The sequence below is a fragment of the Mandrillus leucophaeus genome, unplaced genomic scaffold (assembly GCF_000951045.1).
Source record: "Mandrillus leucophaeus isolate KB7577 unplaced genomic scaffold, Mleu.le_1.0 Scaffold915, whole genome shotgun sequence".
Classification (NCBI taxonomy): Eukaryota; Metazoa; Chordata; class Mammalia; order Primates; family Cercopithecidae; genus Mandrillus; species Mandrillus leucophaeus.
Window position 1 is genome coordinate 693,287 of NW_012109975.1, and position 22,269 is coordinate 715,555.

At 37.3% G+C, this 22,269-nt stretch overlaps 1 protein-coding gene across 4 annotated transcripts in view; it reads left to right on the forward strand.

Annotated features, from left to right (window-relative positions):
- The window catches only part of NEK10 (NIMA-related kinase 10), a 281,170-nt gene that overhangs the window by 223,985 nt on the left and 34,916 nt on the right, over positions 1–22,269 (forward strand). For all 4 annotated transcript variants that reach the window (XM_011969857.1, XM_011969858.1, XM_011969860.1 and 1 more), the window contains 2 exons: positions 5,077–5,114; positions 5,214–5,354. In XM_011969857.1, the coding sequence (XP_011825247.1) occupies positions 5,077–5,114; positions 5,214–5,354 (179 nt within the window). The remainder of the gene's footprint in view (positions 1–5,076; positions 5,115–5,213; positions 5,355–22,269) is intronic.

Consider the following 22,269-nt stretch of genomic DNA (forward strand, 5'->3'; position numbering starts at 1 on the left):
GGAGGGATAGCCCCTGCCTCCTTAGAGACATTTTGAAGTCTCAAGGCTGGAGAATAATATTAGAACTGGAAGGCACCTGGGAATCCAAGCCATCATTAGTTGATACAACTTTTTTTGAGGAATATAGTTAATGGCAAGATCAAGAGAGGAATAAGCCCCAATTTCTTTGAAATTTCCAACTTTAATCATTTTCAAATTTGAAATGAAATCTTTTATATCTATTACTATTTGCTAGGAAGGCATTAAGAATCGGCTTGACTTTTACCAGTTTTTATGCGGGTTTCGTAGGCTGACCTAGTATATACACATTGAGGATTCTAATCCGGCAAGTCATAGCATATTATTTCAACTTAAAATATTCTCTGTAGTGGAACTTGATAATGCTCACAGGGGCTTCAGCCTCTTTATCACATATGCTCAGGTCCTAGTAAAGTTTAGTCATTGTTTTACGACCATCTTAAGAACCTTCATTCATTTATTTAATTGATGGATATTTATTACTATGTGCCGGATATGTGCCAAACTATGCCTAATTCATCTTTACCTTCTCCAGGGCACAGTGTATTGCACATAGGTACCAACCTACAGATACTGATTAATGAATAGATGAATGATTGTTATCTTAGTGTAAATTCTTTATCTCATTACCAAGGACTGAAATCTTGCCTACTGACAGCCTTTGCCATAGCCTCAGCTTAAGGCACATTTTTTTTAAAGGGATCCTGTTGCTCAGGCAACAAGATTTCTCCACGTCTGCTTGCCTCCTGTTGCCCAGGCAACAGAGTATAGTTGGCAGGCTGGTTTGAGACACTGGATGTTTGTGGTATCAAAGATGCCTGTGGTTCACAACTTTTTTGATTCGTCAGTGTATGCATAATTGTATTTGACAGTGTGCTCCTAAGTCTAAGTCTTCTTTTTTTTTTGAGACGGAGTTTTGCTCTTTCGCCCTGGCTGGAGTGCAGTGCGCCATCTCAGCTCACTGCAACCTCCGCCCACTGGGTTCAAGCGGTTCTCCCTCCCCAACCTCCCTAGTAGCTGGGATTATAGGCACCTGCCACCACACCCAGCTAATTTTTGAATTTTTAGTAGAGATGGGGTTTCGCCATGTTGACCAGGCTGGTCTCGAACTCCTGACTTGAGGTCATCCACCGCCTGGGCCTCCCAAAATAGTAGAATTACAGGCATGAGCCACCATGCCAGGCCTCTAAGTCTTTATATGTGAAGATGATTGTGGAGGTTTGTGACCATTCAGCATCATACTTGTGACTGGAAAGACCTTGTGTATTTTCAGGACCTGTGGATCTTGCCTCCTAAAAGCATAAGTTTTGCTTATTTTGTAGCTTTTCTCCCTCCATCTTTTTCATAATCTGTATCTGGTTTTACTTTGGAGGAATAAATACTGCATGATTACTCCTTGCTAGAATCAACCTGGCCCATCTGCCAATGTCACACTCCAGCAGTCTTAACAAAAACAAACAAAAAAACGCATAGTAAGACCACTTTGTTTCTTTTCTGTGATAGTGCTATACTTTCCTGGTTTAGTGCTGGTTTGTTATGAGATATGTTATTCGGGTACAAAGGGATAGGCACAGGAGCATTATACTACTTTGTTGTCATGATACCAACTCTATTAACATTATAGATACATAGGAGAACTCAAAGCTACATAATGTTGCTTATTCACACAGGATGTATGTATGAATGTCACTGCCTGAAAGAGAGCTTCAGCTATAAAATGCTCATTAGCTCACATGGTGTGGTTGCAGTAGTTTCAGAAGGCATTACCTTACTATTGTAAGCCAAACCTCTCATTTCATAAGGTTTAATTATTTTTATCAATATCAAATAGTATTGATACTTTTCACAATTGAATTAAATGATGGAATACACTTATAATGCATGTGAAAATGTTTTCTTTGTTCAGATACATATTTCAAGGAATTCTTATGAGAGATGAAATTTTAGGGCTTCATCTTCTTCTTGGCCAGGACTCTGCTGGCAAAATAATTGTCCAAATAATTCACCTTGCTCTTGACTTAATTCAGTGAAAAGTCTATTTAAAAAATTAGAAAGCTACTTCCTGGATTATTCACTTTATCTGTTAGTGTTTTGGGGTGGAAGTTGTAGGCTAACACTCATTTTCAGCACTTCAGTTTCTCTTTTGCCTTATTAATTCCAGATGAGGTCATACTAGGTCTGAAGAGAGCTGGAAGGGATGGCCTTTTAGAATTCTTTCAGCCTTCTATTTTTCTGAAATTCTTCCATCAGCCTGAAGTGCTGTTGGTCAATGCCCATTTCAAAATTTTCAGAGAACACAAACTATAATATATTAAACCTCTTTACCAGAAACTATTTCTGGAATGTTCTCTGCGTGAAACCACTTTGGTATATTTTTCAGCTTGTGATCCGATGGGGACACCACCCTCTGTAGCCATAATGCTCTGTTGAGCATAAACATTCAATGTGGTTCAATCTAGAGGCAGTCTTCCCCCAGGCTCTGCATAATTTCAATCGTTTGTCCATCTGTGAACCCAACAATTGCATAGTTAAAAGCTGTCACTTCTGGTCACAATGAGTCTGTTCTATTTTGAAATTTCAGATGACTATATTTTCTTGCAGTTAGTGATATAATTTCCAGAGAAATTGACATTTATTTTCTGCTATCTCTATGCAATATTTTAAGTCCCAAGACTGTGGAAACTATTTATTTTCACCGTCCCATCTCCAGTGTCCAACATGGTGGCTATACATTGTGGGCACTTAATTAATATTTCTCGAATGAATGAATGAATAAATGTGTAATGGTTCTTTTTAAAGATTCCCGAAAGTTTATTAAAGAGTAATTTAAAATTATATAAAGGAATAGCAGAGGCGGCAGCAACTCAGCATTGTCAGGGTGTTCTATGTCACATATCCCACTAGCACACATTATGCATAGCATTTGCTAATATGTAAAAATGTTTGAAATGTTAGATTCTTCAGGACATCTGAAACAGTCATCTTGCAAACTCATCATGTGAGTGATGATCAGCTTTTCAAGAACATGAATAACCTGATGGATACAAGTTGGCCTCAAGTTGCATTTGTATTCACTTTTTAAGAGAGTGGGATTCAGGAGGTATTGCAGGTTTAGCAGCTACATGGCATGAATGTAGTAAGTGTATGAAGACAATGACCAACACTTAAGAAGGGCCTGGACCACGTTGTTAAGTATGGAGGCCACTAGGCACATGTGACTCTTGAGCAGCTGAAATGTGGCCAGTGCAACTGAGGGACTGAATTTTAAATTTCATTTAATATTAATTAAGATGTAAAATAATAAGATATCTCAATTTTTATATGTTGAAATAATATTTTGAATATTTTTGATTAAATAAAATAGATTTATTTCACTGTATTCTTTTTACTTTTTTAAAAATCTGGCTACCAGAAAACTTAAAATTATGTTTGATGCTTACAATCAGTTTCTATTAGACAGTGCTAGCCTCATCTAGAAGGCTAAGGGGCAAAGTTATTCGGAAAGCATTTGCTGGGATATGGCATTTGTGCAGGCATACGAGGAGCTGGAACAGATGTTCTGCTTCTCAGGTCAGCCCTGAGGTTGTCCTGCCTACACATGGGCACTGCTGTGATCATATCTCTTTTCAAACTTTCTGAGGGCAGGATCAGCTTCATTTCTTTTTTAAACATGCTGCTTATCTCAGGGTTAGGGAAAATGTATAAACTGTTAAAGGCTGGCAGGTTCCATTTACTTTTCAAGGCTCTGGAACCTTGAGCTCAGAATGGAACAGAATATATTATGGGATCAAGAGAGCACTAGCCTGGTGAAGATCAAGAGGGAATGGAAAGGAACAGGGAAGAAACTCATAAGTGGATACAAAGATTTTGGTATTATTCTAGTGCTTAAATTGGGTGGTAGGTAAATAAGTGCCAATTTTGTTACGCTTAATAACACAGGTAGGTGTTGCATGCATGTATCAAAAAATCTATGATTAAAACAGAAGGGTTGGGACAAGAGACTTATCAGCTATGTTTACTTGTATTTAAATTCTTGTATTTATTCCTGCTTAACAAATACCTATCATGTGCCTTATACATAGTAGATGTATGATATATTTTTGTTGAATTGCATTAAGTTTAAGAATGATTCTTACAACTTGTCAGGGCACAAATGTTTCTTATTTCATTCCAGAAAACTGTTAAAAAATTGGTTCTAGGCTGGGTGTGGTGGTTCACACCTGTAATCCCAGCACTTTGAGAGGCTGAGGCGGGTGGATCACGAGGTCAGGAGATTGAGACCATCCTGGCTAACACGGTGAAACCCTGTCTTTACTAAAAGTACAAAAAAATTAGCCGGGCATGGTGGCGGGTGCCTGTAGTCCCAGCTACTCAGGAGGCTGAGGCAGGAGAATGGTGTGAACCCAGGAGGTGGAGGTTTGAATGAGCTGAGATTGCGCCACTGCACTCCAGCCTGGGTTACAGAGCAAGAGTCGTCTCAAAAAAAAATTGGTTACAGTGGAAAAAAAAGGCTGAAGGTGATTTACACATATCCTTGGTACAGTCTAAGGCCACCTCCAAGGCAAACAAGGGATGTTAATAACACTGGCAACTTTAGGAAAGATAATCATTTTCAATGCAAAAAACATTTTATAGGAAGAGGAATAAGGTTTTTTTTGTTAGTTTTTTGTTTTGTTTTGTTTTTTAATAGAGCAGGAACAAATCATAGAAAATACTGTATATAACATTTTAAATCTTATATCCTTTTAGTGCAAAATCATATTTCGAGTTTAAGTGTAACAAGAAAATTATTCAGGATCATAAGAGTTAGGCTCTTAGTCATACTTAGAGCCTAAAAAACAGCTGTGGTGGGACGATTCTGCCATTTGTCAGTAGAATGTCAATTGTACTGTGTGTTGCAATATATTTATTTCCCTCTGAATTAAACTCTTGAGAGCATCTTGAAGGAAAATAATCTTTATTAATCTTTATAATGTAGACCATAGCAAGATGTAGGCTCTTAGTTTGTCAAATCCAAGTTGAACAAGTCATTCTAATGGCCTGTAATTCTATTTTCAGGGACTTCACTGGAGGAACAGGATCAAGACCAAGACCAGGTAACTTAGTGTTGATAGCAATAAAATCAAACACAACTCTCTAAAATTCAATGTAATTTATGTTACAGTTTCATATCTTTCCCCCTTTTATTTCTGCAGCTTTGCTGCCTCTTGACCTGCTTCTGAAAGTGCCACCCCTCATGCTCAGGGTCCACATTAAGGAACTAGAGGCCGAGTTAGTGACAGGGTGGCAGTCCCATAGCCTTCCTGCTGTGATTCTTCGAAATCTCAAAGATCATGGTAGTACTTACTAGATCACATTGATGTTAAGCACACAATGGGCAAATGCAGAATTATAGTTGGACCTGAGATGTCTGAACGATGCTTGGGTGGTAATTTTAATATAAGCAGCAGGAGAATTCTGCCTTGTTTGTTCACCATTATTAGTTTGGCGATTTGATGATAACAAAATGCCTTCTGTGTTCACTGTCGATTGAAGTATTATGGGCTGTTTTTTCCAAAATTTGCATTTCTGCCGTGGTGGGAATGTTAGCCAGTTGACCTACTGATGCTTCAAGTACATACCTACAAACAAAAAATAGTAACCATGTTTTACAAAGGTATTTCTGTAAACTCTACACCTATATGATACATGTAGAATGAAGAGAGTAAGTCATATATTTTTTCTATCTCCTCTACCCTTACACAAATAATTATTTTTTACTTATTTATGTTTCTTTTTTTTCTTTTTTGAGACAGAATCTCACTCTGTCACCCAGGCTGGAGTGCAGTGGCACGATCTTGGCTCACTGCAACCTCCACCTCCCAGGTTCAAGCGATTCTCCTAACTCAGCCTCCTGAGTAGCTGGGATTACAGGTGCCTGCCACCACGCCCGGCTATTTTTGTGTTTTTAGTATAGATGGGGTTTCACCATGTTGGCCAGGCTGGCCTTGAACTCTTGACCTCTGGTGATCCACCCACGATTAAAATGACATATCACATTGTTTCCCTAATAATTGAAAAATTATAGATACTTAAACATAAAAGTTTATAATAAAGGTTTGGGAAGAATGTGTTAATTAATGTTTCTAATTTTTGTTAAAGAGGACCAAAGTCCATCAGTAACATTAAAATTATTAGCTAAACCTAGACAATTCAGAAAAAAGTTTAATGATTATGCTTTTATCATGTGTGTGAGTGTACAACTCTTGAACATAGAGTTCTACTTTACTATTGGTTAATTTGGGATTATTGTTTAATGATATTTTCACCTCAGCCTCCTTGATTCGCATTCTTTTGTAGAGCTAATGTGCATAGTGAATATAGGCAAACTGACTGTAATATTAGCCCATGTCTCCACATTTATTAAATTTGCTTTGAATGAGTTATTGACAGTTTGAGGCCATTACAATGTCAGCATAAATGCCAAAAATGATGGTTTTATTAAGATGCCTGAAACTACCATGTTGACCATGCTCTGCTTCTGTTATTTTGGCAAAGGTAAGTTCAAAATATAATTATGAAATTAAGATGATTGTTATTAATTGATGTTATAACAACACGAATGGAACACACATATGTATGTAAGCAATTGGCAGTTCTGTTGTAATCCATATTAGAAATTCTTTTTCCTAAACAGTATGTTGACTTAGTTCAGTGCAAGACTTGATTTTATGTCAGTGACACTGATCAGATCTGTGGGCCTTTAAACAAACTGTTTTCATTATGGCCCAGTTTACATACATTTCTTTCTTATCCCTACAGTTTGCTATATCATCTAATTCTTTAAACTCTGCTAATTCATATATTGTTAAAACTTGTATCAGAATACACAAAAGCATTTTTTTTTTTTTGAGACAGAGTCTCACTGTGTTGCCCAGGCTTGAGTGCAGTGATGTGATCTCAGCTCACTGAAGCCTCCGCCTCCTGGGTTCAAGCAATTCTCCTGTCTCAGCCTCCCGAGTAGCTGGGATTACAGGTGCTCACTACCATGCCTGGCTAGTTTTTGTATTTTTAGTAGAGACAGGGTTTCATCATGTTGGCAAGACTGGTCTCTAACTCCTGACCTCAAGTAATCCACCCACCTCAGCCTCCCAAAGTGCTGGAATTACAGGTGTGAGCCACCACTCCTGGCCATTTTAAGTGTTATCAGTGAGTGCTACATTTTATACATAAAAGGAGTGGTTAGGTTTTACTAATATTGTAGAACACATTAATTCACAAGGGAACATTTGGGTTACCACCTGAGAGTTATTCTACTTTCGTGTCACAAAAGGAGACCTTTATTTTTCTCAACCTTAATATGAAGATTTTTTCCATTAATTATAAAACTCATGCCTTTTAAGTGTTGCAAGTAAATTTGAATGATTGCTTGCTTTATCAAATTATAAATAGCTGGTGCCAGTACCATTCACTTAGGTCACTGCATCTGCAAATCATGCTCTAATCCAGTCATTACCTTGGTATCTCTGTCTTAACTAAAATATAAAGAGGTGACATTAATCTGGTATTCCAACAATAAAGTAGTATGTTTGGACCAAGGTGTCATGAGCCATTGGTAGTCCTGTCAGTAGTGAGTTATACCTTAAGTATTTGTTGTGAAAAATAGGTAAAGCACTTAAATTTGTGAATGATTTATTTTTTGTTGTTAAATAAGCTGATTATATTAGTGTTTTTTCATTTACTTAACATTTGGTTTTGCTTTCTTGGATAGAAGGAAACATGTTGGAACTTACGCATAACCAACATTTACAGCCCTGTATTGCCTAAATGTTCTGGAAAAAATAGCAGAAAGGGGAGAATTTTGCCAAAATCGGGGCATTCCCCCAGGAATATATCTAATATGTGACCATTATTTTCCATGTATTATGGCAGAATACAGGGTTAGAACCATTATTTTAGAATGCCAAGTGGCTGTATTATAATATGATCTTGCCTGTGTGGTACTGCTAAAAGCTGAACTTCTAGGTTCGTGTCGTGGTAATAACAGCAGTACCTCCAAACTCTTCTAGAACAAATAACAGTGAACCTATTTTACCTTACTTGTATTAAAAATCCCCTTGTTCTGTCTTTTAATACTAACTAAATTGTATCAATAATTTATTTTCTACAAATTATTTGGATTAAATAATAGATTGCAATTCCCTGCCAATAGACAACTTAGGAATTCATATATTATACCAATGAAAATATTAACAGTAATTAATATGAATAACTGAATGAAAAAACATTTTTAACGTGTTAATTATTTTAGCTCTGTTTTCCCAATTTTAGTCACTAGTGAATTACCATGGTACAAATTTGCCTATATCTGAGAACTATATATACTATTATTTCCCTAATATTTTTCTTTACATCGACTAACTTGATTTAAATTCATTTTTAGAGGAAAGTTGTTATTATTTCTGTAAATGAGAACCAGTATAGTATCACTTGCCGTAAGTAGATGACCATGGTAAAAGTAAATACAAATCTAAGAAAGACAACATTAAATTCCAAGTAGATATTATTGTCTGCTTATCCTGAGGTCTGTTGTCTTTGCTGTAAAGGAACATTGCCTCATATTTGAGAAATGGTGAAAACATGCTTGCATGATACTGAAACTTAATCCTTGATATAAACAACAGAAAGAAAACTATAAAAGGAATACCTTTCCTACTGGACTACTTAATACCTGATATACCTACTAATGAAATTAGGCGGTGTAGGTGTCCCATGCCTTGGGAAACTCAGTTCTTTAAAAATAGATTGATTCTGTGGCCTATAAAGTCAAATCAGTTAATCAAATAACTGAATATTACCAAGTATTTGGAACTGGGGAAAAAGATCTCAGGTCTGTCTTGTATAAAAAAAAGAAATAATCGTTTCCTTTCAAGGCAAGGGAAATGGTATATATTTGTGAAAATTAAATTATATAAAAATATAACACAGGAAACATGCTCTTTGTCAAGTACCTACTATAATGGTATGGATTCTCTTAGTGTGGGTCAAATGTAAATTTTTGGGTGTGTAGGTCAAATCTAAATTGTCAAGTGCAAATGTAATGTCAACTAAAAATATGGCCTAATTTGACCAATTAATGCTGACATTTTCCCCTCCCTTGCTCAGGTTTTTATTTAGACAGCACATGACACCCAGGCACTGAAGTGGTGTATGGATATTCTTATGTGCTGCATTTTTAATAGAAATTGTCACTTTATATTTCTGGGCCCTTAATTATGTTTTCTTATTGGATGACTATGAATCTATTTTTATGCTTCCATTTTGTTAGTAAAGGCAGATCTAAGTCAAATTGTCAAATTTTTTTTTTGCTCAAATATTCTAGAAAGCATAGCTAACATTCTAGTTGTCCTTATATGAACAACTTTTAGTAGTTTACTTTCAAGTTAATCATTAACATCAAGTACTTAAAACTCACCTTCACAATTGCCAAAGTGTTTTAAGTACATACCTTCTTTTATTATGTTGCATAGCATTTTTAATCATACAAAAATTTGCTCACAGATTTTAGCCAAAACTTCTATGATACTAGTCTATACTATATAACTTGGCATATAATTATATGCAATGTTGGGATTTGTGAAGTATTAGTTATGTTTTCCAACCATACTGTAAGCATCTTCATTGCAACTTTTATAGATATAGGCGTATCTCATAGATAACTGCAGTTTCCGTTCCAGCCAACAGCAATAAAGCAAGTATCACAATTAAACATGTTACATGACTTTTTTTGGTTCTCCAATGTACATAAAGGTTATGTTTACACTATACTAAGTCTATTAAGTGCACAATAACATTATGTCTAAAATATATATAACTGTAATTAAAAATGCCTTGTTGCTAAAAAGTGCTAAAGATCATCTGAGACTTTAACAAGTCATAATCATTTTGCTGGTGGAGGGTCTTGTCTCCATGTAGATGGCTGCAGATTGATCAGGTTGGTGGTTGCTAAAGGTTGGGGTGGTTGTAGCAATTTTGTAAAATAAGATAACAATGAAGTTTGCTCAGTCAATTCAGTCTTTCACAAAAGTTTCTCTGTAGCGTGCGATGCTGTTTGGTAGCATCTTACTCATGGTAGAACTTCTTACAAAAACTGGAGTCAGTCCCCTGAAACCTACTGCTACTTTATGAACTAAATTTATAGACTATTCTAAATTATCTGTTGCCATTTCAACAATGTTCATGGCATCTTTACCAGGAGTAGATTCCATCGCAAGAAACCACTTTCGTTGCTCATCCCTAAGAAGCAACTGCTCATCTATTCAAGTTTTATCATGAGACTATAGCAATTCAGTCATGTCTTCAGTCTCTACTTCTAATTCTAGTTTTCTTGCTGTTTCTACTACATTTGCAATTACTACTTCTGCTGAGGTTTTAAACCCCTCAAAGTCATCCATGAGAGTTGGAACCAACTTCTTCCAAACTCCTGTTACTGTTGATATTTTGACCATTAATCATATATATTTTTTTATTTTTTTAAATTTTTTTTCCATAAGTTATTGGGATACAATTCTTTAGTGGTGATTTGTGAGATTTTGGTGCACCCATTACCTGAACAGTATACACTGCACCATTTTTGTAGTCTTCTATTCCTCACCCGCTTCTCACTCTTCCCCCCAAGTCCCTAAAGTCCATTGTATCATTCTCATGCCTTTGCATCCTTATAGCTTAGCTCCCTCATATCAGTAAGAAGATATGATGTTTGGTTTTCCATTCCTGAGTTACTTCACTTAGAATAATAGTCTCCAATCTCATCCAGGTCACTGCAAATGCTGTTAATTCATTCCTTTTTCATGGCTGAGTAGTAGTCCATCATAGATATATGATCTATCTGTCTATCTATATATATGATATATATATCTATATATGATCTATATCTATATATATGATATATATAACTGATATATATCTATATATATGATATATATAACTGATATATATATATATCAGTTTCTTTATCCACTCATTGGTTGATGGGCATTTGGGTTGGTTCCACGATTTTGCAACTGTGAATTGTGGCTACAAACATGCATGTGCAAGTATCTTTTTTGTATTATGATTTCTTTTCCTCTGGGTAGATACCCAGTAGTGGGATTGCTGGCTTAAAGAACTTTTAGTTCTTTAAGGAATCTCCACACTATTTTCCATGGTGACTGTACTAGTTTACATTCCCACCAGCAGTGAAGAAGTGTTTCCTGATCACTGCATCCATGCCAGTATCTACTGTTTTCTGATTTTTTGATTATGACCATCTTGCAGGAGAGAGGTGGTATCGCATTGTGGTTTTGATTTGCATTTCCCTGCTCATTAGTGATGTTGAATGTTTTTTCATATATTCATTGGCCATTTGAGTATCTTCTTTTGAGAATTGTCTATTCATGTCTTTGGCCCACTTTTTGATAGGATTGTTTTTTTCTTACTGATTTTTTTGAGTTTATTGTAGATTCTGATATTAGTCCTTTGTCACATTTATAGATGGTGAAGATTTTCTCCCAATCTGTGGGTTGTCTATTTACTCTGCTGACTGTTCCTTTTGCCATGCAAAAGCTCTATAGTTTAATTAGGTCCCAGTTATTTACCTTTGTTTTCATTGCATTTGCTTTTAGTTTCTTGGTCATTAAATCCTTGCCTAAGCCAACCTCTAGAAGGATTTTTCCAAGGTTATCTTCTAGAATTTTTATAGTTTCAGGTCGTAGGTTTAAGTCCTTAATCCATCTTGAGTTGATTTTTGTATAGGGTGAGAGACGAGGATCCAGTTTCTTTTCCTACTTGTGGCTAGCCAATTATCCCAGCATCATTTGTTGAAAAGGGTATCCTTTCCCCACTTTATGTTTTTGTTTGCTTTGTTGAAGATCGGTTGGTAAGTATTTGGGTTTATTTCTGGGTTCTCTTTTCTGTTCCATTGGTCTATGTACCTATTTTTATACCAGTACCATGCTGTTTTGGTGACTATGGCCTTATAGTATAGTTAGAAATCAGGTAGTGTGATGCCTCCGGATTTGTTCTTTTTGCTTAGTCTTGCTTTGGCTATGCAGACTCCTTTTTGATTCCATATAAATTTTAGAATTGTTTTTTCTAATTCTGTGAAGAATGATGGTGGTATTTTGATGGGGACTGCATTGAATTTGTAGACTGTTTTTGGCAGTATGGTCATTTTCACAGTATTGATTCTACTCATCCCCAAGCATCGGATGTGTTTCCATTTGTTTGTGTGAGCTATGATTTCTTTTAGCAGTGTTTTGTGGTTTTCCTTTTAGAGGTCTTTCGACTTCTTGGTTAGTTATATTCCTAAGTATTTTTATTTTATTTATTGTTTTGAGACAGAGTCTCACTCTGTTGCCAGACTGGAGTGCAGTGGTGCAATTTTGGCTCACTGCAACCTCCGCCTCCCGAGTTCAAGTGATTCTCTTGCCTCTATCTCCCGAATAGCTGGGACTACAGGTGTGTGCTACCATGCCTAGCTGATTTTTGTGTTTTTAGTAGACACAGGGTTTCACCATGTTGGCCAGGATGGTCTCGATCTCTTGACCTCGTGATCTGCCCGTCTTGGTCTCCCAAACTGCTGGGATTACAGGTGTGAGCCACCACGCCCAGCGAGTGTTTATATTTTTTGCAGCTATTGTGAAAGGAATTGAGTTCTTGATTTGATTTTCCACTTGGTTGCTGTTGGTATATAGAAGAACTACTGATTTGTGTACATTAATCTTGTATCTGGAAAATTTGCTGAATTCTTTTATCAGTTCTAGGAGCTTTCTGGAGGAGTCTTTAGGATTTTCAAGGTAAATGATCGTATTGTCAGCAAACAGTGACAGTTTGACTTCCTCTTTACTGATTTGGATGCCCTTTATTTCCTTCTCTTGCCTGACTGCTCTGACTAGGACTTCCAGTACTACGTTGAAGAGGAGTGGAGAGAATGGGCATCCTTGTCTTGTTCCAGTTCTCCGAGAGAATGCTTTCAACTTTTCCCCATTCACTATTATGTTGGCTGTGTGTTTGTCATAGATGGCTTTTATTACATTGAGGTATGTCCCTTATATGCCAATTTTGCTGAGAGTTTTAATCATAAAGGGATGCTAGATTTTTTTGAATGCTTTTTTCTGCATGTATTGTGATGATCATTTGATTTTTGTTTTTAATTCTGTTTATGTGGTATATCACATTTATTGACTTGTGTATTTTAAACCATCCCTGTATCCCTGGTATGAAACCCACTTGATTATGGTGGATCGTCTTCTTGATATGTTGTTGGATTTGGTTAGCTAGTATTTTGTTAAGGATTTTAGCATCTATGTTCATCAAGGATTTCGGTCTATAGTTTTTTTTTTTGGTTATGATCTGTCCTGGTTTTTGTATTAGGGTGTTGCTGGCTCCATAGAATGAATTAGGGAGGGTTCCCTCTTTCTCTGTCTTATGGAATAGTGTCAAAAGGATTGGTACCAATTCTTTGAATGTCTGGTAGAATTCTGCTGTGAATCCCTCTGGTCCTGGACCTTTTTTTTGTTGATAATTTTTAAATTACCATTTCAATCTCGCTGCTTGTTATTGGTCTGTTCAGGGTATTTAATTCTTCCTGATTTAAGCTAGGAGGGTTGTGTTTTTCTAGGAATTTATCCATCTCTTCTAGATTTTCTAGTTTATGTGCATAAAGGTGTTCATAGTAACCTTGAATGATCTTTTGTATTTCAGTAGTGTCGGTTGTAATATCTCCTGTTTTGTTTCTTAGTGAGGTCATTTGGATTTTCTCTCTTCTTTTCTTGATTAATCTTGCTAATGGTCTATCAATTTTATTTATATTTTCAAAGAATTACCTTTTTGTTTCATGTATCTTTTGTATATTTTTTGTTTCAATTTCATTTAGTTCTGCTTTGATCTTGGTTATTTCCTTTCTTCTGCTGGATTTGGGTTTGGTTTGTTCTTGTTTCTGTAGTTCCTTGAGGTGTGACCTTACAATGTCGGTTTGTGCTCTTTCAGTCTTTTCGATTAGGCATTTAGGGCTATGAACTTTCCTCTTAGCACTGCTTTTGCTGTATTCCAGAGGTTTTGATAGGTTGTGTCATTATTGTCACTCACTCAGTTCAAAGAAATTTTAAATTTCTATCTTGATTTTGTTTTTGACCCAATGCTTATTCAGGAGCAGGTTCTTGAATTTCCATGTATTTGCATGGTTTTGAAGGTTCCTTTTGCAGTTGATTTCCAGTTTTAGTCCACTGTGGTCTAAGAGAGTGCTTGATATAATTTCAAGTTTTAAAAATTTATTGAGGCTCATTTTATGGCCTATCATATGGAGAAATCATATGGCCTATCATGGAGAAAGTTCCATGCACTGTTGAATAGAATGTATGTTTTGTGGTTGTTGGATGAAACGTTCTGTCTATATCTGTTAAGTCTATTTGTTCCAAGGTATAGTTTAAATCCATTGTTTCTTTGTTGACTTTCTGTCTTGATAACTTAATTGTGTCAGTGAAGTATTGAAGTCCCTGCTATTATTGTGTTATTGTCTCTCTCATTTCCTAGGTCTATTAGTGTTATAAATTTGGGAGCTCCAGTTTTTAGGTGCATATATGTTTAGGATTGTGATATTTTCCTGTTGGACAAGGTCTTTTACCATCATATAATGTCCATCTTTGTTTCTTTTAACTGCTGTTGTTTTAAAGTTCGTTTTGTCTGATATAAGAATAGCTACCTTGCTCGCTTTTGGTGTCTACTTGCATGAAATGCCTTTTTCCACCCCTTTAAGTTTTTGTAAGTCCTTATGTGTTAGGTGAATCTCCTGAAGACAGCAGATAATTGGTTTGTAAGTTCTTATCCATTCTGTGGTTCTGTATGTTTTAAGCAGAGCATTTAGGCCATTTACATTCAATGTTAGTATTGAAATGTGAGGTACCATTGCATTCATTGTGCTATTTGTTGCCTGTGCACTTTTGTTCTCTTGTTTTATGTTTTTGCTTTTTAACTTATATTTTTGCTTTATAGGTCCTGTGTGATTTACGCTTTAAGTAGATGCTGTTTTGATGTGTTTCCAGGATTTGTTTCAAGATTTACAGTTCCTTTTAGCAGTTCTTGTAGTGGTGGCTTGGTAGTGGTGAATTATCTTAGCATTTGTTTGTCTGAAAAAGATTGTCTCTTTCCTTCATATATGATGCTTCCTTTTGTTGGATACAAAATTCTTGACTGATAATTGTTTTGTTTGAGGAGGCTGAAGATAGGGCTCCAATCCCTTCTAGCTTGTAGGGTTTCTGCTGAGAAATCTGCTATTAATCTAATAGGTTTTCCTTTATAGGCTACCTGGCGCTTCTGTCTCACAGCTCTTAAGATTCTTTCCTTTGTCTTAGCTTTGGATAATAGATGACAATGTGCCTAGGTGACGATCTTTTTGCAATGAATTTCCCAGGTGTTCTTTGTGCTTCTTGTTTTCTCATGTCTAGGTCTCTAGCAAGGCCGGGGAAGTGTTCCTCGATTATTCCCCCAAATATGTTTTCCAAGCTTTTATAATTCTCTTCTTCCTCAGTAACACCAATTATTCTTAGGTTTGGTTGTTTAACATAATGCCAGACTTCTTGGAGGTTTTGCTCATATTTTCTTATTCCTTTTTCTTTGTCTTTGTTGGATTGGGTTAATCTGAAGACGTTGTCTTTGAGCTCTACTTGTTCAATTCTATTGCTGAAACTTTCCAGAACATTTTGCATTTCTTTAAGTGTGTCCAATGTTACCTGAATTTTTGATTGTTTTTACTTTAAACTATCTATTTCCCTGAATATTTCTCCCTTCACTTCTTGTATTGTGTTTTGGATTTTCTTGCAGTGGACTTTGCCTTTCTGTGGTTTCTACCTGACTAGCTTAGTAACTAACCTCCTGAATTCTTTTTCAGGTAAATCAGGTGTTTCTTCTTGGTTTGGCTCTATTGCTGGTGAACAAGTGTGATTTTTTGGGGGTGTTGCAGAGCCTTGTTTTGTTATATTACCAGGGTTGGTTTTCTGGTTCCTTCTTATTTGGGTAGGCTCTATCAGAGGGAATGTCTAGGGCTGAACGCTGTTGTTCAGATTCTTTTGTCCCAGTGGGTGTTCCCTTGATGTAGTACTCTCACCCTTTTCCTATGGATGTGGTTTCCTGTGAACTGAACCTCAGTGATTGTTGTGTCTCTTCTGGATCTAGCCACCCAGCAAGTCTACCCAGCTCCAGGATGGTACTGAGGGTTTTCTGCACAGAGTTCTGTGATGTGAACCGTCTATGGGTCTCTCAGCCGTGGATGCCAATGCCTGTTCTGGTGGAGGTGGCGGGGCGGGGGTTGCAATGGACTCCATGAGGGTTGGTGGTTTAATGCTGTATTTTTGTGCTGGTTGGCCTCCTCCCAGGAGGTGGTGTTTTCCAAAGAGCATCAGCTATGGTAGTATGGAGAGGGACTGGCGGTGGGCAGGGCCCTAGAACTCCCAAGATTATACGTCCTTTGTCTTCCGCTACCAGAGTGGGTAGGAAAGGGCCATCCGTTGGGGGCAGAGCTATACCTGAGCTCAGACTCTCCCTGGGCAGATCTTGCTGCTGCTGAGCATTTGGGATGTCTCCCACGTCCTGCAGGAGCAGTCTGCTTCCTTCAGAGGGTCTGTGAGTCCTCTCAGGATTCCTAGTTTGTTCTTGGAGTTGATCTGGAGCTAAAATGCATAAATGTTTTTAATGGCATCTAGAATAGTGAATCCTTTCTGGGAGGCTTTCAATAGACTTTGCATAGATTCATCAGAGGAATCACTATCTATGGCAGCTATAGCCTTATGAAATGAATTTCTGAAATAATAGGACTTGAAAGTCAAAATGACTCTTTGATCGTTGGGCTGAAGAATGGATGTTGTGTTAGCATACATGAAAACAACATTAATAGCTAGGCATGGTGGGTCACGCGTGTAATCTCAGCACTTTGGGAGGCCAAGGTTGGCGGATCATAAGGTCAGGAGATTGATACCATCCTGGCTAACATGGTGAAACCCCATCCTTACTAAAAATACAAAAAATTAGCTGGGCGTGGTGATGGGTGCCTGTAGTCCCAGCTACTCGGGAGGCTGAGGCAGGAGAATGGTGTGAACCTGGGAAGTGGAGCTTGCAGTGAGCCCAGATCGTGCCACTGCACTCCAGCCTGGGTGACAGAGTGAGACTCCATCTTAAAAAAGAAAAAGAAAAAGAAAACAGCATTAATATCCTGTACCTCCTCATCACAGCTGTTAGATGACCAAGTATTTTTTCAATGAATATCAATATTTTGATGGGAATCTTTATTTCAGAGCAGTAGATCTCAAGAGTTGGCTTAAAATATTCAATAAACAGACTGCTGTCATCCAGGCTTTGTTGTTTTATTTATAGAGCATAGGCAGAATAGATTTAGTCAAATTCTTAAGGGCCCTAGCCTAGTATTTTTGGAATGGTCAACGAGCATTGGCTTGAACCTAAGATTACCTGTTTCTTTAGCTCCTAACAAGAGAGTAAGCCCGTACTTTGAAGCCAGGCTTTGACTTCTCCTCCCTAGCTATGAAAATCCTAGGTGGTATCTTCTTGCAATAAAAGGCTGTTTCGTCTACCTTGAAAATCTATTGTTTAGTGTAGCCATCTTCATCAGTTATCTTAGCTGGATCATAATAAGATCTTATCCTGTTGCAGCTTCTATATCAGTATTTGCTGCTTTACCTTATACTTTTATGTGATGGAAATGACTTCTCTCCTTAAACTGCATGAACCAACATCTGCTACTTCCAACTTTCCTTCTGTAGCTCTCTCACCTCTCTCAGACTTCATAGAGTTGAAGAGAGTTGGGGCCTTCCTCTGGATTTGGTTTTGGCTTAAGGGAATGTTGTGGCAGGTTTGATCTTTTAGCTTCTAAATCTTTCTCCATATAAGCAATAAAGCTGTCATTGTTATTATTCATGTGTTCACTATAGTAGCACTTCTAATTTTCTACAAAAACTTTTTCTCTGCATTCACAGCTTGGCTAACTATTTGATGCAAGAGGCCTAGCTTTCTGGTATCTTGCAGAGGCTTTTGACATGCCTTCCTCACTAAATTTTATCATTTCTGCCTTTTGGTTGAAAGTAAGAGACATGTAACTCTTTTTTCCACTTGAACAATTAGAGGCCATTGTAGGATTATTAACTAGCATAATCTCAGTATTATCGTGTCTCAGGGAATAGGAAGGCCTACAAAGAAGGGAGAGATGGGGGAATGGCTGGTTGCTGGAACAGTCGGAGTACACACAATGTCCATCCACTCAGTTTACTATCTTATATGAGTGCAGTTTGTGGTGCCCCAAAACAATTACAATGGTAACATCCATGATCAGTCATCACAGATCATCACAACAGATCTAATAATGAAAATGTTTGAAATATTGCAAGAATTACCAAAATGTGACACAGAGGCATGAAGTAAATGCATGCTACTGGAAAAATGGGGCCAGTAGCCCTGCTCAATGCAGAATTGACACAAAACTTCATTTTCTTTAAAAAAAAAAAAGCAACATCTTTGAAATGCAATAAAATAAGGTGCAATGAAATGAGGTATGCCTATAAATATCTTGAGTATTCTATAATATTCTCAGAGTATTTCCTCTGAGATCAGGCCCTTGGAAACTATTTATTGAGTAACTGATTTAGGCCATCACTGTATAAACTCTTGTTTGTCTTTGCTATTGTATTGAGAGCAACTGTATAAGTAATCTGAAGCAGTGAGGGAATCGCCGATTATTTTTTATATTAGACTTTTAAAATATTTTATTTTTATTTAAACTTATTTTATTATATTAAAATATATACATATATATTTTTTAGATTTCAGATTGAGATAAGAAATTTCCTTTCCTAAAAAAAAAAATGATTATTTGCTTCCTCATTCTTCATAACAAGGGAGGTGCCAAACGACTCTGTATAAGGTCCCAGGAGGATGCTTCTTGGAGATGTAGATTTTTTTCATGGTCATTGTAGCGTAATGTGTTTTCAAAGGGATACTCATCTTACAAAAGTTACTGGTGGTTCCAATTCAAGCCTAAATCCAAATTGCCTATCAGCTGTGAAACAGCAGTTCACACTTGTGCCGTTTGGGTTTCTGCCTGGGAGGAAAGGCTAAAGGAAGTAAGGGTTGAAAGGTATCCCACTCTCTGGTAGGAGTAAAGGGAGGTAGGTCAGCGTGACTTGGGTGATGATTGTGGCATGGTGTACAAAATAATTATAGAGAAAAACATCACCCTCAAATTCCAAATTGCCGTTATTAGTAATTTATAGTGGATTTTTAAAATATGTTAAAAGTATTTACAAATATGCTTTGAATTAGTTTGTTGCATTGACCAATTTGAGGATTGAGGATGGTGACAGAAGAGCCAATTATAAGAAGATGAAACCCGGATATCAAAGACCTTAGGTTAATGTGGAGTCTTTTACACGTGAGCCATACTATTTTGGACATACATATGGACATCTAACCAAATTATTTCTGTGTGGAAATGTAAGCACCAGTAGCTAAGATTCTATCCATGTGTTGGCTCCTGTCTGGGGAGTATTTTTTTTTAAGGATCTCAGAGTACATTTAAACCATAAGGGAATATTAATCATTGAACCAGTCATTAAGCTTCTGTTAATTCCCTTTCTTCAAGAAAAATGATGATATAACTAAGGCTGTGTCCAAACCATTCTATAATGGTTGCTACAGCACTACCCTCTCCTGAAAGCAAAAGGCCTCTTTCTTCTCTCTGGGCTACCTGCCTGCCCTCCACTATAGCTGGAAACTTGTTCATTCTTAATTGACTCTGCTCAGTATGGATTCAGTCATTTATCTGGGATGTTTCATACAGTGTGTCAATTAAAAATTTTTCTGTTTATATAACTACTTATTATTTTTTATATTGGGGTGCAAAAGCACAATTCTTAAAGTTATTCTTTAGCAAGTGTCTGAGTTTTTTCAACCCATTAATGATAGAACCAGGTGGAAGACAAAAAGCCTGATTCAAGAGCATTTGAAGAACAGAGATTTATGTAGTTAGGCAAGTAAAAAAAGCTGAAATAAGATTGCTAAATTAAGCATAAGACTGGTAGAACTTCTATAGGGTAATAAAATGATATCATTTTTGTGATCAAGTTCTTGACTGGGTGTAAAATCATACCAGTATATTAATTTCAGCAGGTTAACCTCTAACACTACAGGCCTGTAAACTGTCTGCTCCTTTATTGGTGTAGATTGTTAGTTAAATATACTGTGACATTACCCATTATAGGAATATAAGACACATTACATGAAAAAGGCTCAGCCGGAATTCAAGAGTTAAGGACTTCAAAGCAGCCTTGCATCTGGCCTTTAAACAGCTTGTTCCTGAAGTTTCGAATGAAAGGAAGTTTGTTGCCTGATCACCCAGAGGTGAAAGGAGCTGATGCTTTGACTCAGCTTCCTGCCATTCCGTGAGAACTCCACTGGAGGCTGGGGTAGCAGGGGCATCTAGGCCTAGACTGCCAAGCTCCTTCCGAACAATTTTTGTCTGATTCTAGAATGGTCTGCTGGTCTGTGTTGAGAAGTATCCATCGTCCGTGCACCATCTCCTCTGTCACTTCCCTCCCTCTTCTGATGGAACATCATATTTCCAGTGTCTCAGTCCCAAGTTTCAGCAGTCCTTGGCTCATGCTCCCCACGTGGAAACAGCTACAGGGCACTGTAGATTGATTTACCCCACAACATGTATGACCTCAGCACCCTTGGTGCTAGTCCCATTTTTACCATGCTCCCATTTCAGATGAAGAAACTAAGGCTCAAAGATGTTGTGACTTTCCGAAAACCATATTGCTAGTACCTAGCAGAGAGACAATGCAAGCCAGGCCTCTGACTTCAACTGTTTGAGCCTCTTCCAGTGAGATCACCTCTCCTGAAATAAAATCAGCCTTATTTCTCCTCACCATTGTGTATGGTCCCTGGCTACCTCTTCAGCTGTATACACACTGTACTTTTTTTTATTGTGCTGCACACCAGCTAAACTGAACACTTTGCTGTTCTTCAGTTGCAGCTGTCACTTAGCTGACTTCGCCCTTGGCTGGAATTATTCCTTCTCCTAAGAACCCACACTCACATACAACTTCCCTCACATCCAATACATTTCCTGTGCTATTGAAGGCCTTCTAATTCTTCCTGGTCTTCTCAAATGTAACATTCGAATCTGCTCTTTATCCCACATCCATGGCTGTCTGGGTGAACCTTCCATGAAATCCTTATGAGTTCAAGATTCTTCATCTAACTAGGGACACAGGGATTGATTGCTGAACATTTATAGATTTGAACTACAATTATGTTACTTTATTTCATTGTTATGATAGTTAAGAGGTGAGAGTAAATTTGTATTGTAGTTTGACAAGATTGTTGGTCCAATATAGAGAAGCTCATGTATGTTTTGGCGTCCCATTCATGAAAACAGTATTTTTTTTGCTTCTTCATGGATTTCCTTCCTTAACCTTTTTTTTCTCCAGTTGTCCAAAAGTTCCTGATTCTTAGCTGAGAGATTTCAGAAAAATAATATATTGATACCATGTTTTGGTCAACTGGGAGAATACAGTATAACCCACTTTTCTGGGTTTCATTTGTAGTTATTGACAGCTTCAAAGTGTATGTTGTGAATTATAGTTTCAATAGAATGGACATATAGTATAAATCACGTGTCAAAGCACCAGAGATGGGCAACTAACTTGGCTATTTTATTATGCAATGAGATACCAAAGGAGAATGTAGTGCACAGCAATAGCTGTAAAGACCTAATGCTTCAGCTTATTATATCTACGTGCTTTCCAAAAATAGTTAATTAAATGTTAAGAGAGATAGGTAGAACATCATGTTAAAAGTAGCAATCCTTTTAAGAAGAGAAATAATATTTCAGGATGGGAAGGAGATACTGTTTTGTATTTGCAGTAACCAGAGGCGCCTTCTGGCTGTGTCCTTGCATGGTAGAACGGGGTGACCACCTCCCTCTGGCCTCTTTTACAATGGTGCTGATTCCATTCATGAGGCCTCCGCCCTTATGACCTAATCACCTCCCAAGCTCACTTCCTCCAAATGCCATTGCCTTGGGGATTAGGGTTTCAACCTGTGAATTTTGGTGGTTCAGAAGCATTTAGACCATCGCACTCAGTCTCCTCATCTGTAAAATGGGGATAGAATCTACACCAACAAAGGAGCAGACAGTTTACAGGCACTGGGAGGTATTTTACTCATTTA